Raw genomic sequence first — 18,197 nt, forward strand, 5'->3', positions numbered from 1 at the left:
CAGATGAGGCCACAGAGGCTCAGACACAGCGAGACTGGTCTCTATCTCCAGCTGCACGCCGCTCACAGGCTTTCCTGGCTCTCTCTCTATAGCTGTCCACAGCCTGGGCCAATTCTCTGTGCTCACCCCAAGACCTGTCTCTTCTAGGAAGCCTTCCCTGACTGCTCCAGCCCACATGGTCTTTCTCCATGAAGTCCCTAAATTCAGAGCACTTATTGGCTGTACCTTGTTTTGATCACTGAAAGCAGTAGCCTTGCAATACCTCTGGGGATTTCTTGTGTGGTTAATCACTTCCTGACTACACAAACAGAGGCAAAACACTGAACTTACAGAAACTCTAGATATCATAATATCTAGAGTTAGATAGTTGCTTTGAGGACTGAGTGAAGTGACATGTACTTGGGGGTGAAAGCCTGTTGCCCAGCCACACTGCTCACTCTGCACATTTGGCTCCCTCGCTGCCCCCCCCCTTTTTTTTTTTGATACAGAGTCTTGCTCTGTTGTCCAGGCTGGAGTGTGGTGGCACGGTCTTGGTTCACTGCAACCTCCACCTCCTGGGTTCAAGTGATTCTCCGCCTCAGCCTCCTGAGTAGCTAGGACTACAGGCGTGCACCACGCCCAGCTAATTTTTGTATTTTTTTTTTTTAGTAGAGACAGGGTTTTGCCAGGTTGGCCAGGGTAGTCTCAAACTCCTGACCTCCGGTGATCTGCCTGCCTCGGCCTCCCAAAGTGTTTGGATTACAGGTGTGAGCCACCGCGCCCATCCATGGCCCTTTTCTTGTCTTCCTCACGGGGCTTTGTCTGTGGCAGCTGCTCAAGTGTTTGTGGTCTGACAGCCTCAGCCAGAATTACCCATCTCAGAGATAAAGGGGATTCTGAGGGTTCCATTTTGCTGATGGATTTCAAGCATCAGCAAAGTTAATACTGGGTGTCACTGTCATCTGGACCAACCTGATCCTGGAGGAGCCAGAAGTCTCATGGTGATTGATCCTCGTCTGCCGGGGGTGTATGGTTGTTAATCTTTCTCTCTGGCAGTTAAGGCACACACGAATTCCTAGCATCCCCACTCTAGTGAAACACTTGCGCACAGATTACAAACACCAATATGATTTTATTCAAACACAGGCAAGAACAATGACCTTCAGAGCTGGGTAAAAACAATAAGTTAAAAGCATGGTTAGAATTTTAGACAATCAGATAAAAAGTTTGAAGGAGGTGATTTCCCCTTCCTCTCCTAATTGATTAATTCAACACAGCATAAAAATAATTTGTATCTATAAAATATCCTTGTTCCCACACAAATGAACTGGAGGTGGCCCTAGGATTTCCTTGACTATGCACAATGCACACAATCTACATGTCCCTCCTCCCCAACTTTTAAGGCAAAAATGGTCCCGCATCTTCAGGCAGAGGGTGGGCTCATGCCAGCAGTCAGCTGTGTCAAGGACGCTGGGAGGTGTTTCTCCACCGAAAGATGCCTGCTTGGGTCCCACTTGGGCGCGGATTCCATTTTGTTTCTAGCCTTTGCCTCACCACAGAAGAAAGGAGCTGAAATCTGGCAAGTGGACACTGGACTGGTTTGGGGCACTCCTCCAGTCTGGGCTGACCAGGTCTCTTGAGGCATCCATGGCCTAGGCAAGTGGTGGTTTCAGGACTGTGACAGCCCTGAAGGAGCCAGACCTGGTGCCTCCTGCAAGCTGGACAAAGCTGAGGGAGGGTGGGCAGGTGTCTCCTTCCCCCAGCCCCTCAGGCTGCGTCAGTCTTTCTGGAAGTACCGAGAAGAAAATATCCGTGCAATCCTGCGGGTTTCTTCCTCAGGCAGGTTGGAGGGGAGCGAGTTAGGTCTGGGGCGACAAGGCCTTTGGGAGAGGGCTCCCCTGGTGGCTTTGCTCTTGTCCTGGAGAGGAAGAAGTCAGCTAGGTTAGCACTGAGGATATGGCACCACCAATGGATGACACTGGTTTCTCTCATCTTTTCATCCTTTGGTTAATATTTATGTAGAGCTGCCTGGTTTACAAAGTGCTTTACATACCTTATCTTGCTTGACCCCTACCTCGACCCCATATGGGGGGTATATCATTCTCCCCATGTCGTGGATAAGGAAACTACATTCAGGTGGAATAAACTCAAGGTCCCACAGCTCTGAGTAGCAGCGCTGGGGTGTGAACCCCAGCCCTGACTCTTTCTGTGCCTCTGGAGAAGGAGGGAGCGTCACCTCCAGGATAGGTTTGAATCCTCATCCCTTCTCCTGTTGCATGGCCTTAGACAAGTCATTTGTCCTCTGGGTTTAGTCCCATGTGTGATGCTGGGAACATATCCAACTCTCAGGGAGATGGTGGTGAATAATACACTCTCTTTTTGGCCCTTTGGAGCTCCTGGAGTTGCCAGGTGACATAAAGCACCTACCTACTGCCTGGCTACCAAACTTTGATCTCTCTGACTCTGGCTGACAGGGCATCACTAATTCCGCCTTTAAGATACTTAAACCTGTGGGTTATGGTATCATGGTCCTCTGGACTCCTCCAACTCATTTTTCTTTCTTTTTTCTTACTCCATGTCAGGCTCCTGTGCTGAAGGAACTCAAAGCTATACAGGAAAGCCATCCCAGACAGCTGGCTGAGAGCAAGGCCCTGGGGAAGAAGTGGGGGCCTGAGAGGGGAGGGGGCAGTTCTGAAAGGAGATGGGAGCAGCCTCCACAGGCAAACCCGGCTGACTTCATGGCATGCAGCTTGCTCTTCCCTGCCATCAAGTCCCATGAGCTGAGGCTGTCATAAGCTGAAGGACTATTGAGAGCACGCTATACCACTTCCTGGGCACTGAGAAGAAGCTTGGTGGAGACCCTAGAGACTGGGACTACCTGCCCCCTGCAATTCTGCTCATGAGAAACTGAGGCCCAGCGAGAGTTGTTCTGGCATCAGTAACATTTGGTTATTCTTTCTTTCATGTCTTCAACCCTTTTTAATACCTACTTGAGAGGGGCACAGAAATAAACAGAACTCTGTTTTAGGCTTTCTCAGCTCAGAGTTAAGTCCTGGGAGGCACAGAGATCTGCCTAAAGAATTAGAATTGCCAGAATGAGATAAGGGGAGTGGAGTCAGGCATCCCTGATCTACTGTCTGGATGTCAGTTTCCCACCCATGAAATAGAAGGGTGGATGGGAAACCTTGAGGGTCCCTGCCAGTCTAGAATTCTAAGTGCCAAGGGAATGTCTACAATCTGGGAAGCTCTCAGTGCTATAAGCCCACAGGCAGCCTTTCCTTATAACCAAGAGCAAAGTGATGCTAGGGCTGGGCTGCACAGCAGAGACTAGAAGATATATCTCCCTGCCTTCTAGGCAGGTCTAGGCTACAAGGGAATAAGGAAACCCACTTTTTGCTGGTGTTTGCAGTTCTTCCTTCCAAAATACAGGAAGCACCTGCACTCCGTGACGCCTCAGGCCAGGGGAGGCCAGTGGGCCATCCTCTGCCTGTTGCTCTCCCACTTCCACACTGGGTGCTCCTGTAGGGCACTGACTGGGTCTGAGGCTTGGGATCCCAGCGAGGCCAGTTCCAAGACAGGAGCTTGGGAGCTGCTAGACCAGGGTGGGTGGGACCAGGCCAGGGTAACCACAGGTTTAAACTGGGTGGGGAGGAGACTCTTTATAGTAAGCTTCTTATTCATTCATTCTAGAACCAGTGGTTGTTGGCCTACCATATGCCAGGTCTTTAGTTAAGTTAAACTCTCTCAGGCTCTCTGTAGCACTTTAAGTTTGTGTATATCCTTCTCTACTCCCAAGATCCAAGATGGCTGTTTTCTGAGCTATTTGGGATTTAGGGTGACACAAGTCCCATTCCTGTCCCCCAGCTGTACTGCAGGTAGATTTTCTGGGTCATCAGTTGTATCTTACCTTCCATTTCTTTCTCTGCTACTCTGAAGGGGAAGTAGGGAGATGTTTGTTTTATGAGCCAGATGGAAAAACAGGCCTAAGAGCATAGTATTCTATCTCAAATCCTAAAACCAGGCATTTGTTTCCCCATCTTCTAGAAGAGAGATGTCTTCTCTGTTCTAGAGAGACTTAGATGAGTCTTGTTCTCCATGGCTGGAAGGGCCAACTACTTCAGTTCATGAAACGACCATAAAAAGACCTCTGTTGGGCTGGGTAGCTCATGTCTGTAACCCCAGCACTTTGGGAGGCCAAGGCAAGGGCATCGCATGAGTCTAGGAGTTTGTGACCAGCTTGGTCAACATAGGGAAACCCTGTCTCTAAAAAAAAAAAAGGAAAAAAAAAATTAGCAGGGTGTAGTGGTGCACACCTGGTGGTCCCAGCTACTCGGGAGGCTGTGGTGGGAGGATCGCTTGAGCCCAATAATTCAAGGCTGCAGTAAGCCGTGATCATGCTACTGCACTCCAACCTGGGTGATAGAGGAAGACCCTGTCTCAAAACAAAACACCTCTGTTGGTGACTCATCAAACTTTTCAGGAGCCTAAGATCTACTCAACTTGATCAACTCTTATGGACAACAGGCAGATGTGGTTCCTGTTGTCACAGGGCTGCTCAGCTAGAGAGGAGACAGACAATGAGCTACCCAACGATCACAGAGATGAGGCTTAAAGCTTGTGAGTACTGAGAAAATAGCAATTAGTAACAGCTGAGAAAGTCTGGGGAGGCTTTACAAGGAGGTGGGCTCCAAGATGGGCAAGGTCTCAACAGAAGCTGGGTGTCAGGTGAGGTCTTTCATTAGAGGGAAGAGCATGAGCATAGACCTACACCTACTGGCTGGGCCATATCTGCCCTGGAGCTGAATCGTGTGTGGCACCAACCTTCCAGCACTGACACCCTAACCCAATGACCTAGGGGGCCTTATCTGCAAGGCCCAGGCCCAGGAACCAGAACAAGGACAAGGACAGGGATTGGCTCTGTGTACAGGGCAGGGGTGGGGTGTGGAAGGATAGAGAACTCACACTCAGCAGCATTTTGCTTTTGTTGACCTCAATAGGGTTTAGAAACCATCTTGACTAGCAGTGAAGATTCTTCCCTCATCAGGACTGCTACCCTAACACACAACTCTGGTGGGGTTGGCCAGAGGTGAAATTGGCCGGAGCAGGGATACCCTCAAATGTATTACCCATTCCTCTGAAATACTCCCACACTTCTGGCTGGAGACCTGAGGGCACAAGAAAGTTGTCAGCAGAGCATGTGCTTTGTGGGAGGCAACAAGTTTCCTGGGGAGGCAGGAGGAACACACATGGAAGCAGGATCGTCGCAGCCGGAGGGGCTGCAGGTGCCTTGGAGTCTAGACAGTGGGTGTCATCCATGGGGTGAAGTCCCTGGAGCGGGGACTTAAACATGAAGGTGGAATGTGAGCAGACGATGGAGAGAGAGTGTATGCCACGTGGAGGCACAGCTTTCGTGAGGAAGGAATTTTCTTTGTTAGGAAAGTGGTGGGGGTGGGATAGGCTGAGCTACAGGTACGGAGAGCAGCCAAGACAAACCTATTACTAGAAGGAGTGGTTGATGCTGGTTGAGGGAAGTTCCAGAATGTCTGGGGGAAATTTGATCTTATTCTTCTTGGACTTCAGCGAGCTGATCTGTAAGGGCCTTCCCAGCGAACAGGGATGGGGTGTTTTGACGACTGTACTAGGCTGAAGGACAGAACTGGCTTTCCTGTGGACCGTATGTCAAGCATGGCAGCATGCCAGGGGCTTTCAGGCTGCCCCATTAAATCCTCCCTCATCCATACATGGGACCTGTTCCTTTCTGAGTACCTGGACACCCAGGTCATGAACATGATAGGCCTCTCTGATAATAGATGTGTCTTAAAAGAGCCTTCAATGCTAAAGATTGGACTTTGCTGGGGAGAAAATGGAGCACGTGGAAGGTGTAAGGAGTGCTTTGGAAAGAAAATGTGGGGCTTCCTGGGGCTCTTCAAATTGAGTGGCTAACTCTGCATGAGGAGCTGGTTCTAGTCCTGGCTCTACCACTTCTTAGCCAAGTGGTTTTGGGTAACCCACTTTCTCTTTGGGCCTTGGTTTGTGCATCTGAAAATGGGATCAGGATGAGCAGATAATGCAAGAGGAGCCATTCTACAAACCATAGGCTTATCCCGGCCCTTGGCTCCTTCTCTGGTCTGCAACCTGTGATGCAGCCTCTTCTCCAAAAGCTCTCTTAGGAGGGCCTGGCCCTCTTCTTTGGCCTGGAATGTGATCTGATCCCAGCTACTGTGTTCTAGATTCTCTTCACTCCAGCCCCCAGATGGATTCCTCGAACAGGCCACATGCTCCCAGGGGTTGGTGGGTGCAGGTGCCCCCACTTACCCCTGCTTCCAAGTATCTGAGGGACTTTCTCAGAGGACAGGCAATGGAGTGCAGTGGAAGGGACACTGGTCTGTGGCCCAACTTAACTGTCCCACTCACTCAAGACCAAGACATTTTCTCACTCTGGGTCTCTCTGGGTCTTAGCTTCACTGTCAAGTGGATCTAAGAACTTCTGTTTTGTCTTCTTATCCAAGTTTATGCTGGGTTCAAATAAAATTCAGATATGGCCAAAGTTCTGACCAGGTATAATTATCTTACAAAACACAGACGCGAAGATGGAGCTAGAGCCAATACCAGCTGCAGACCCAAGAGCAAAATGAAGCCCTGCTGTTCTCAGACCCCATCCCTGGCAAAGGGTCAGGCCCCAAAAGTCCTGAGTAGAGCTGGGGTACAGCACCTCCTGTACTGGGGTAAGCAGTGCTAGGCCAGGCAAGTTCTCCCTGCCCCACTGTCTTCGCCCCTTCTTTGGTAACAGTGAGCCTCTGGTCTGGGATGAGGGCTAAAGTTCTGTTCTTTTCCACAGTAGCCCCTTTAAGTGACATAAACATTGACTCAGGAGCTGAAAACTGAAAGTAAACAGCTGCCTGGGTCTGGCTGGCTAAGAGGACCTGCCAAGGGATTGCTGCATCAGAGGCCGAGTGAGGGCTCAACATAGCTGCCTGCCTTGCTCAACTTTCACCCCTTTGGCTGGCTGCCTTCCCCTGGGGTGGCTCTCAGAGTCTGGCCTGGACTAGAACTTCCTTGACACTACACAGAGCAGCAAACTCAGCAGCCACAAGCAGGAGCAGAGGGGAAGTGAGGACAAGGCACTTAGACTAGAGGCCCAGCCCTGAGAGGCAAATCCCAAATCTGACCTGCTCAGCCCGGCTGCCGCAAGGCTCTGGTCTCATGCTCTGAGCTCACCCTCCATGCCTAAATTAGAGGTCTGGTCATGTGGTTCTTATTACCGATATGCTCCCTCCGTGCCACACCCCACCTGATGCCACCCTCTCCTTATTCCAAGAACCCTTCCCGGACAGGCCCGTTCTACAGGGCCTACGTCACTCCCTCACCCTGGGCCTCAGTCTATGCCATGAAGGGGCCTGACTAGGGCAAGACTCCTCAACCCTTTTTTTTTGTTGTTTTTTTTAAACGGTGCCTGGTTCAAAAGATGATCCTCAATCTTCTGAACCCAAGCTCTGCCACAGAGAGGGCTCAAAAGTCCAGGTTTTGAGAGGGAAGGGTTAAAAGTTATACTCTTATAAGAAGAGCTCCTGGCTCCTCCTGGACTCTGGCCTCAGAGTGGCTCAGGCAACCTGAGACTAGCATCTGCCCAGCAGACCTATAAGCCCCTTCCTAAAAAGTGCCTGCCACCTTGCAGTCTGGGCCAGGGTGGGCGCCAGCCAATTTTGGCTGATACACCCTTGGCCAAGTTGCTTATCTTCTAAAAGCTCTGTATGGCCTTTATCAGAGATACTTTGACCTTTAGGTCTCCTCTTAGGCTCTGCAGAAAGCTAGGGACTTGGTGGCTTAAACAAATGAGGCAACAGGTCAGGACCTCTTGCTCCAAGAGGGGCAGCTCAGCCATCGGGCCTGGACCACAGGCTGAGAAGAAACCCAGCATCAGGAAGTTCCCTCAGGCCCCCTACTGATCTGATCTGGTGGCTTCGTGGAGAGCTGGGGTTCTCTACCAGGACTAGTCATCTTTCAGCTGCTTCTGGTTTGTGGAAAGGACACCAAAGGATAGATTTTTTTTTTTTGACAGTTTCACTCTGTCTCCCAGGCTGGAGTGCAGTGGCACCATCTCGACTCACTGCAACCTTTGCCTCCCAGGTTCAAGTGATTCTCATGCCTCAGCCTCCCAAGTAGCTGGGATTAGAGGTGCCAGGATAGAAAAATTCTATCCCTTGGTTTAGACATGTTGCTGAGGACCTCAGAAAGTCATAAGCAGAGACAGGACAAAAAAATCAGGCTTGCTGGCACCTCGATCCTTAGTGATGTCTGAAGCGCTGTGGTCTGGCTGAGTACAAGTGAGAACATCGGGTGGGAGGGGGTGGAAAACTCAAGGTTTTAAGGGTACCCTCATGCCTGGCCTTGTCTCATACTTCCTGCCTCCTACACTCACTCCTTATGAATAACAGTGTCTGGCCCGATGCCTGTGGTTAATCCAGGGGCCCATTCATGATGTGGGCAGAGCGTGGGCTTAACGCAGGAAGGCACAGAGCAAGACAGGGCTCACCTCATGGTAAAGAAGTGCCATGTGGGCAGGGCAGGGAGGCCAAGGCTCAGATGACAGGCTGCTTCTTGTCCTTTGCTTCTAATTCTTATCTTGTTTCAGTCCAGGCCCATCTCTTCCCATTTCTGACCATGTCTCTAGCACACAGTGCTTGTACTTTCTGCTGTCCAACTTCTGTTGATTCTGAGGTTTCTTCTTTTCAAATCCACAGCGTGAAAAGCCTTTCCTTTATCTTTGTTGAATTCAACTTAAGCCACCCCACATGGCTCTGTCTTTCTTTTCCTATACTCATTCCCTTTGCTTTACTTCAGTGCTAGTATAGGCAAATGTCATTTGAGGAAATGAGTGGTTTGGAGGCCAGTGCCTTTCCAAGAACTGCAAGCTCCCTGAAGGCAGGGTCCACAGCATGAGGGTCCTAGCTCTTTCAGCATGACAGGCAGTTGGTAGGAGTTGGAGGAACTTAGATATAAGGCTGGCTCTCCAGGGAACTGTAAGTTCCCTGAGGGAAGCTCCTGTCTTCTGCACCTAGCTCAGGACTATGGCTTTGCACATTTGTTAAAAGATGCAAATTTCAAGTTTGAGGTCAAAACTATCTTCCTACTTTCTGGCTTGCCTGTCCTCAGGTCCAGCTCTAGTTCTCCTATTCAATGATGGGAAGTTATTGGAAGGTTCTGAGCAGAGAAGTCACATGATTGAGTTGATGACTGATTTAACATCTTAAAAAGTTAACAGGATGCTGTATGGGGAACAGGTTGAGAGGAGCAAGGGAAGAAGCAGAAAGGCAAGTTAGGAGGCTACTGCAATAATCTAGGCCAGAAATAATGATGGTTGAGACCAGGGGGGTGAGAAGCACATTTCTGTATATTTTAAAGATAGAGCTGCCAGAATTTCCTGTTTAATTGAAAACTGGCATCAGGGAAGATTTCAAGAGTTTTGGCCTAAACAACTCAACTAGAGTCCCAGCTACTCAGGAGGCTGAGGCAGGAGATCACTTGAGCCCAGGAGTTTGAGGTTGCAGTAAGCCGAGATCATGCCACTGCACTCCAGTCTGGGCAACAGAGGGAGACCCTGTCTCAAAAAACAAACAAACAAACAAACAAACAAATAAACAAACAAAAAACACCCCCCCCCCCCCCCCCCCAGAATTCAGCTGTACCCTTTAATCGAAATTGAGAAGACTGAGGGGGAAATGGATTTGGGAATAAAATCTGGAACTCAATTTTGGACACGTTAAATTTGAGACATCTATTAGATATTCAAGTGGAGATGCTGGGTAGCCAGTTGCAGAGTTACAGTTGTAGAGTTAGATCTGGGCCAAGTTAACCACTGGGAGTCTTCAGCATATATAAGAAGAAGTAGGGGAAATGAGGGAGACCCAGCAAAGAAGGCAGAGCGGGAGCAGCCAGTGAGGGAGGAGAACCCAGAAGAAGTGATGCCTTAGAAATAAGTGAAGAAAGTGTTCAAAGGAGAGAGATCAACTGTGTCACATGCTGCTGAGAAGTCAAATAAATTGGGCACTGAGATTTGATAATTGACTTAGGAATATGGAAGTTTTTTTGGGGTTTTGACAGGCTTAAAAAGTGTTCTCCCTGCCAGTGGTAAAGTGGGGTAAGGTCTGATTAGAGTGTGATATTACACTGGCTACAGTGTAGAGAATGAATGGTGGCGGAAAAGTGTAAGTGAGATTGGTTGGAAATAGTCGGGGGGGCCAGGCGCAGTGGCTCACGCTTGTAATCCCAGCACTTTGGAGGCTGAGGCGGGCAGATCACTCGAGGTCAGGAGTTCGACACCAGCCTGGCCAACATGGTGAAACCCCATCTCTACTAAAAAGACAAAAATTAGCTGGGCGTGATGGCACACGCCTATAGTCCCAGCTACTGGGGAGGCTGAGGTAGGAGAATTGCTTGCACTCGGGAGGCAGAGGTTGCAGTGAGCTGAGATCGTGCCACCACACTCCGATCTGGGCAAGAGTGAGACCCTGTCTCGGGGAAAAAAGAAAAGAAATAGTGGGGAGATGATTGGGCTAGACAGGCAGGGTGAGAAGTGAGTGATTCAAAAGATGCCTAGGTGGCAGAATTAACAGGCCTTGGCGATGTGGATCTTGGCTGTGGATCGTGGGGGATAAAGGAGCAGGGATGAGAGATACTTGTGCTTCTGGCAGGAGTAACTACATGGATGGTGGCTGAATTTCCTGAGATATGGATGCAGGTGGCAGAGGAAGTATGCAAAGGAAGATGACAAGCTCAAGTTTTGGACAGAGTGAACTGTTTGTGACAAGACATCTAGGATGCAGTTGGGTCCATACGTGTCTGCGGCATGGGAAAGAAAACTAGACTGAAGATAAGGATTTGAGAGTCATTCAAAGTCATATTTGAAGTCATCAGAGTGATTGAGATATTACCAAGAGAGAAAATCTACAGAGCAAAAGACACAGTCTGAGGAAGACAACATGTAAAGCAAATTACTGCCGTTGTCATCGTCAACCTCTCTCCTCCCCTGTACGGAAGTTGATAAAACTAGTTTGTCCATCAGTAGCTAAGCAAGCAGAATCACAAATAACTTTTAACAAAATCAGGAAGCTGTCCCAGTAAAGAGTTACTTCATCACAAGAGGGAAGAGAAAGCAGGGGCAGCGGAACTTGATTCATTTATAATGAATTTGGAACTGCAAATGGATCGCTGTGCCGCAGTCCTGCTAAACCAGCCATCGTTCTCACCCCTTTTCTTTATGCAGAGGCGACAGCCAGAAGTTGAGGTAGCATGGGGTAGGAACTACGGGCTGGCCCCTATACTCTACCTGTGTGGCACTCGGTATTCTACAGTACAACCACCCTGTGAGGCCTGATAACCCCATTTGACAGATGAGGAAGCAGACTCAGAAAAGTCCAAAGATCTGACGAATGTCATATAGGATCCTGTATCCACTCTACTGTGGGAGGAGGGAGGGGAAATCTGTTTCACAGACGCTTCCAGTGGAGACTGGGAGGTTCCTTGGCTAAGGTATATCGTTTCAATGTGGAGTGAAAGATCAGGTCTTGTCTTTGATCATGTGGGGAAACCAGAGCAATCAATCCAGCATTACGAGCCCTCTCGTTTCAGGGATGGGCTGTTAGCCCTGACCCGGAAGCAGATCAGCTTTAGTATAGCAGTCCCAGGACAGTGGTTGAGAAGAGCCCTGCAGCCTCTCAAAGTGCTCCTCTTCAGTTGTGAGGGCCAAGGCTGGCCTTAGGAGGAGGCAGAAGAGATGGAATTCTCAAATGTGGATACAGGACAGGGATCCTGCCCTTGCCTCCCTCCCTCTCACTTAGAGCTGCTGACTGTGCCTGAAGCATCACTGAGAAAACAGGAGCCTCCATCAACTTGAAACCCTACCACCAATCTCTAATCCTGTCTGCTTTAGCACCCATCTTCTCTGCCTTCCTTCATGATACTGGGTGAGTTTTCTTTTTCCTCTCAAAAGGCCAATACCTACACATGTGCTCTAAAGCCCACGCCCTTTGTTTTCCCCCTCTCCTTTTTCTCTCCCGCTCCTGTGTCTTCCCCTTCTCCCTTTCTCTATGGGATCACTGCATTAGCACATAGAAAGCTGCAGCCTTCTCCTATTAAAAAACAAAAACAACCTCCCTTGGTCTCACCTGCCACTCCAGCCACTGTCCTATTTCTCTGCTCCATATTCACAGCCTAATTTGTGGAAGGAGTTGGTGTCTCCATCTTGTTATCACTCAATCACTGTATAATTTTAATGACATGGGATTATGTGATTTCTTTGTATAATATACCAATGAATCTATGTAACAACAGTAAATCATGAAGCACAAGAAAATGAACATCTGTAAACCCACAACCCAATCTAAGAACCGAAACATCTCTAATACTGTTGAACAGATCTTTATGTTCCTTCTCCAGTATCCCATTCCCCTGCTTCTATCCCATTCCCTACCTCCACAACTATGAACACTGTAATCAAACTGTTGAAAACTAGAGATAAAATCAAACAAGAAGTGAATAAAGGTCATGTTACATTCAGTGCAAGAGCAATCAGAACAATGCTTCTTATAAGAAGCAATGGAGGACAGAAGACAGTGGAAAGGTATCTCTAAAATGCTAAAAGAAACAACAAAAATTCAAGTTAGAATTCTATATCCAGTAGAAAAAAATCTTTCAAAAATAAAGATATTTTCAGACAATTGAAGCTGGATAACCAGTTACCAGTAGGTCCACACTATGTGAAATTCCAAAAGTTTTTCAGGCTGAAGGGAAATGGTCCCAGCCAGAAATCAGGATGTGAAGAAGAAATGCAGAACAGCAGCAATAGTAAGTATGTGGGTAAACAAAAAAGACTATTTTTGTCTCAAGTTCTTCAAAGTGAGGCCTTTTTAATAAAGGCCACAAGATGATGGTGCTCCTCCTCAAATAATATTTCAAAATTAAATCTAAAATAAGTATAAGAAAATCAGTTGATGTTGTGATTTATCCCATGGTAACTATTTCAATCTTTTTAAAAAATGTAATTCTTAAAAATGTTTTCCTCTTAAATTTTGGTATCTCTACTTGCTAGTGTCCTAAATACATAAATGATCTTATTTCTTAGGCCATCCAGCGCTGGCTGGCAGCCAGGAGCATAAGATTCTGAGAAAATGTGCTGCAATAACCCATCAAGTAGTGAGAGAGGCCCATCACTAGCCAGGATGACTAACCTCCCCGGGTTTCCTGGATTCTGGGTTCCAGTGCTAAAACTGCGACAGTTCTGGGCAAACCATGATGACTGGTCATCCAAACCAGGACCCAGAATGAGGTCCTAAGGACAGAAGTGGCTCTGAGAGCAGCAAACAATGGAATGTTGTTAAGGGCAACAAAGAAAAAAGGCTGAAAAGTATTATCTTCTCAAAAGTAGACTTGCTCTTTAATTGAAGTGGAAATTCTTATTTCTCCTTCTCCCATACTTTGTATCTAGTATTTAATAGACCAAAGACATACATCAGGATACTTCTGGACTGACCCCATTTTTCATTAATGTGGCCTCTGGGAAAGTATATAAAATGTATACACGCTAAAATCCAACTGGCTAGAAAAATGTACCATAAGTCAAATGTCATGATTTTCAGGTGGTGTAATAGAAGAACACAGAGTTGTGAGTCAGAAGTTTAGATTCAGGCCGGGCGTGGTGGCTCATGCCTGTAATCCCAGCACTTTGGGAGGCTGAGGCAGGCGGATCATGAGGTCAAGAGATTGAGACCATCCTGGCCAACATAGTGAAACCCTGTCTCTCTACTAAAAATACAAAAATGCCCCTAGGAGTAAAAATATTTAGTATTTTTACTAAAAATGCCCCTAGGAGATGGCGCATCACAAAGGCAAAACCACAAAAGCAGGAACAGCAATTACTGCTTGGAAGGTGAGGGATGGCCATTCAAAGCGGCCCAGAGACCTTTCCTGTGGGGCATGACTCACTGACACTTCATCCAAGACTCAGAGAGGCCTGAAGACTTGTCTAATGTCACACAGGGACTTGTATCCACTATACTGTGGGAGTAGGGAGGATAGGAGGGCTGGAGGGAAAGGGAGCTAAGAGGGCCTGCTTTTTTCCTTTAGGGTAATTCTCACCATCATCCTATTAGGTACGAATTATTAGCCTGACATTACTTATAAGGAAAGTGTGTCTCAGGAAGGTTGAGTCTCTTGCCTAAGATCACTTACTAGCAGATTCAGTATTTCACTCCATGGATGTCTTGCTCCAAAGCCTGGACACAGCCCTGTGACTCCAGCATAAATGTGATGGGTGTGTGTGGGAAATGCAAGGGAAAGCACAGAGAGGAAGGAGATGAGCTGGTGACCACAAACCAGAGTAGGAAGAAAGGCCACAAAACTGCAGATCTTCCTGGACAGGACTGACACCTCTCCTCCCCTATGAGAGGACTTACAAACCTGATAAAAACTGAGATGTAGCCTGGGCAACATAGTGAGACCCCGTCTCTAAGAAAAAAAAAATTAGCTGGTTGTGGTGGCATACACCTGTGGTCCTACCTACTCGAGAGGCTGAGGCGGAGGATCGCTTGAACCCAGGAGTTTGCGGGTGTAAGGGAGCTGTGATCATGCCACTGCACTCCAGTCTGGGCAACAGAGTGAGACCCTGTCTCAAGGAAAAAAAAAAACAACCAACAGAGATATGTGGGAACTTAGATTAATTCCTGTGCCAAATAAAATGAGACATCTTGAAATGGTGCTGAGGAGGTTGGAAGAGAATGGGGGAAAGGAAACTAGTAAGAGGATCAGACATCTGATGCGTCTCTTTAGGACTGTATCCCAGGACTAGAACTTTAGGACTACAACTCTCAGGATACTTCTGGACTGACCCCATTTTTCATTAATGTGGCCTCTGGGAAAGCATATAAAATGTATACATGTTAACTGCTAAATAAAATCTAACTGGCTAGGAAAATGTACCATAAGTCAAATGTCATGATTTTCAGGTGGTGTAATAGAAGAGCAGAGAGTTGTGAGTCAGAAGTTTAGATTCAGGCCGGGCGCAGTGGCTCACGCCTGTAATCCCAGCACTTTGGGAGGCTGAGGCAGGCAGATCACGAGGTCAAGAGATTGAGGCCATCCTGGCCAACATGGTGAAACCCTGTCTCTACTAAAAATACAAAAATTAGCTGGGCATGGTGGTGCACGCCTGTAGTCCCAGCTACTTGGGAGGCTGAGGCAGGAGAATTGCTTGAACCCGGGAGGCAGAGGTTGCAGTGAGCCGAGATCACACCACTACATTCCAGCCTGGCGACAGAGTAAGTCTCAAAAAAAAAAAAAAAAAATGTAGATTCACTTACTGGTTGGGTGACCCTGGGTAAGTGACTCAGCCTTTATGCATCTCAGTTTCTTTATATATACACAGAAATAGTCATAGCTTGTAGGTCGGTATGTGAAGCTCTGAGCCTCAGTTTCCTCATTTTATTTTTTTTATTTTTTATTTTTTTTGAGACGGAGTCTCGCTCTGTCGCCCAGGCTGGAGTGCAGTGGCGCAACCTCAGCTCACTGCAACCTCCACCTCCTGGGCTCAAGCGATTTTTGTGACTCAGCCTCCCAAGTAGCTGGGATTATAGGCATGTGCCACCATGCCTGCCTAATTTTTGTAATTCTTAGTAGAGATGGGGTTTTGCCGTGTTGGCCAGGCTGGTCTTGAACTTCCTAGCTCAAGTGATCCCGCCACCTTGTCCTCCCAAAGTGCTGGGATTACAGGTGTGAGCCACCGTGCCTGGCCTAGTTTCCTCATTTTAAATAGGCATAATGATAGTATATTCCTCATCAGATTGCTAAATTTAATTAGTTAATACAAAGTACTTGGAACAGTGCCTGGTACATGATAGCACCACCATAACTACCATCTTTAACACAGCCTCCTCAGAGAGACCCTGTTCTTTATCACAGCACCTGGTACTCATCTCATCAGTCTATAAATATTTTATTTTTTGTTTATTATTTGTGCTCCATGAAGACCGGGAATTTGTCTGTCTTATTTGCTATTATATGCTCAGTATCCAGCATGACACCTGATACAGGGTAGGTACTCAAAAGCAGTTATTATTATTGTTTATTTTCTTGCCACTTGCAAGAAAGGTCAGGTGCTGTGCCAAGGCAGAAAAGAGAAGATGTGGGATTTGTACCAGAGTTCCAACCACCTAATTCAGCTGAATGAACAGTTATGAGGTGTTTTGTAAATGGCAAATAGTTGTACAACTGATATTATTCTCCTCATCCAGATCTTACTGTTGTACTCCCGTAAGGTTGCATCTCCGCTCCTATCTACCTGCTTGGTGGGGACTCCCACAGCACTCAATACATATTTCTTAGCTGCCTCTTGCTTTCATGCTTCTGCACAGCCTTTTTCTTCCCCATGTCAGTCTTGGCTGACAATGCCCTGCTCTTGCACATTTGCTCTTCCTCACTTTTTCTGAGCTCCCTGCCCACTGCTGGGCCCACAGAATATGCTCAGTACAAGCTTGAGGAGTGACCCCTGTTGCAGCCTTTCCAGGAAGATGACCTGGGGCAGCTCTGCATTCTGTGCACCCTTCTGTGGAAGAGATGATGATAGAGAAGAAAGGTCAGTTGGCCATTCTTTTACCTGATCTGTTGTGGCTGCTGGTGGCAAACTTGCTGAGAGTGACAGCATCCGCAGGGAAGCCTCCAACTGCTGGGGAGGCAAAAAGAAGTTGGGCACCACAATGGGCCCTGGGCTACAATGATAGTTAAGGGACAAAAATACCTAGAAGTCCACCCCTCTTGCAGTGGAGGCCAGCATCTCCACTGACCATTCACTCTGCCCCCACTCATGTTTTCCCCTCAACTATTCTTGTCCATAAATTCTTTGCTCAGCTGGCTCCCTCTGACTGGAAGGCTTGCCCACTCCTAACACATGTAAGTTTTTTATGGATCAGTTCAAATCCTGCCTCCTCTAGGAAGCTTACTCTTAATCTTAGCCCACAGTGATCCCTCCTTCCTCACATCCTAGAGCAGTCTGCAACACAGGAGAATGCTTAATTATTTAGTCTGATATGATTATTTTCCTCAATCTTCCCTAAATTTCTCAATGGCACAGACAGTTTCCTTCTGTTACCTCTACTTCCTGAAAGCCCCTCAGGAGGCTGGCCGGTAGCAGGCGTTGAATGATTCTTGCCTAAGGGCCTGCTGGTTAGAAAAAGACCTATTAGAAGTCAGTCAGAGGATGTGGGGATGGGGATGTGGCTCCAAGGGGTAGTGCCTTAGGCTGCATTTAGGTACCCTGCACTGAGGGAAGGCCTGTTTGCCTATTTTCTCTGCTCACATCCAGAAATGAGAGCTCTGCATCAGGGGCTGTCCATGACGGGACATGTCCTCACGTCAGGGACCAGTACAGCTGGTCCAATCTGGATGTGAGCCCTAGAAGTCAGGTACTGTATCTTGCACTTCTCCTCCATATCTTCCTGAGGTACTCAGTGCTGTGTTGAGAATAGGGTGCTCCACAGGTATTTTTTGAATCAAATCACTGATTCAGTTTAGTTGAACTCAGAAGGGGGTAAAGAGGGGACTATTTTGATGTTCCAATTTTTTGTTTCTGTTTAATAAGTATGGTTCTCACTCCAATTTGCTTACCACATTTTCTATTTTATCGTCGTTCTTCTACATTAGACTCTAAACTTCAAGAAGGCAGAGATGATCTGTCTTTTTCATAACCATATTCCTGTCGCCAGCATAGTACCTGGGAGACAGTAAGTACTCAATAAATACCTTGTGAATGAATGAAATGCATTGATTTCTTGCTTTGGTTCAAGTCCCTGATTTTTCTGTAGAGAGGTGGGGGAGGAATGGAGATCCCGAAGGGAAAGATCCTTTGACCCCAGGCCTTCTGCCGAGGCCCAGGTGAGGTAGGATCTATTTGCTGTTGCTGAAACTGCTGGGGACTGCCAGACAGCCAGCTGATGCTGTGGGGAAGAAAGAACTTTGCTGTGAGGTGTCAGGGCTGGCTCTGAAGCATGCAAGTCTCCTTCCCAGCCCATTGCCTCATGTGTGCTTTAGGGTCCTGCTCCAACGGCCACTTTCTCCCACCAACTTTTATTTTATTATGTTTTTTTGAAACAGGGTCTCACTACCGTTGTTTAGGCTAGAGTGCAGTGGCGGGATCATGGCACACTGCAGCCTTGACCTTCTGGGCTCAGGTA

The 18,197-nt window shown here is 47.6% G+C and overlaps 1 protein-coding gene across 23 annotated transcripts in view; it reads right to left on the reverse strand.

Moving 5' to 3' along the window:
* Positions 1-1,091: 1,091 nt before the first annotated feature.
* Positions 1,092-18,197, reverse strand: part of C2CD3 (C2 domain containing 3 centriole elongation regulator) — a 175,961-nt gene continuing 158,855 nt past the window's right edge. For 11 of the 23 annotated variants that reach the window (XM_063641296.1, XM_063641310.1, XM_063641307.1 and 8 more), the window contains 3 exons: positions 16,625-16,736; positions 14,537-14,638; positions 1,092-1,897 (listed from right to left, as the gene is read on the reverse strand). In XM_063641296.1, coding sequence (XP_063497366.1) covers positions 1,757-1,897; positions 14,537-14,638; positions 16,625-16,736 — 355 coding nt within the window. In that variant the 3' untranslated portion in view covers positions 1,092-1,756. Of the gene's footprint in view, positions 1,898-12,143; positions 12,238-14,532; positions 14,639-14,672; positions 15,297-16,624; positions 16,737-16,804; positions 17,738-18,197 lie in introns of those variants that run through there. The other 12 variants (XM_063641304.1, XM_063641306.1, XM_063641300.1 and 9 more) reach the window with 6 other exon arrangements.

Source organism: Symphalangus syndactylus, chromosome 6 (genome assembly GCF_028878055.3).
Source record: "Symphalangus syndactylus isolate Jambi chromosome 6, NHGRI_mSymSyn1-v2.1_pri, whole genome shotgun sequence".
NCBI lineage: Eukaryota > Metazoa > Chordata > Mammalia > Primates > Hylobatidae > Symphalangus > Symphalangus syndactylus.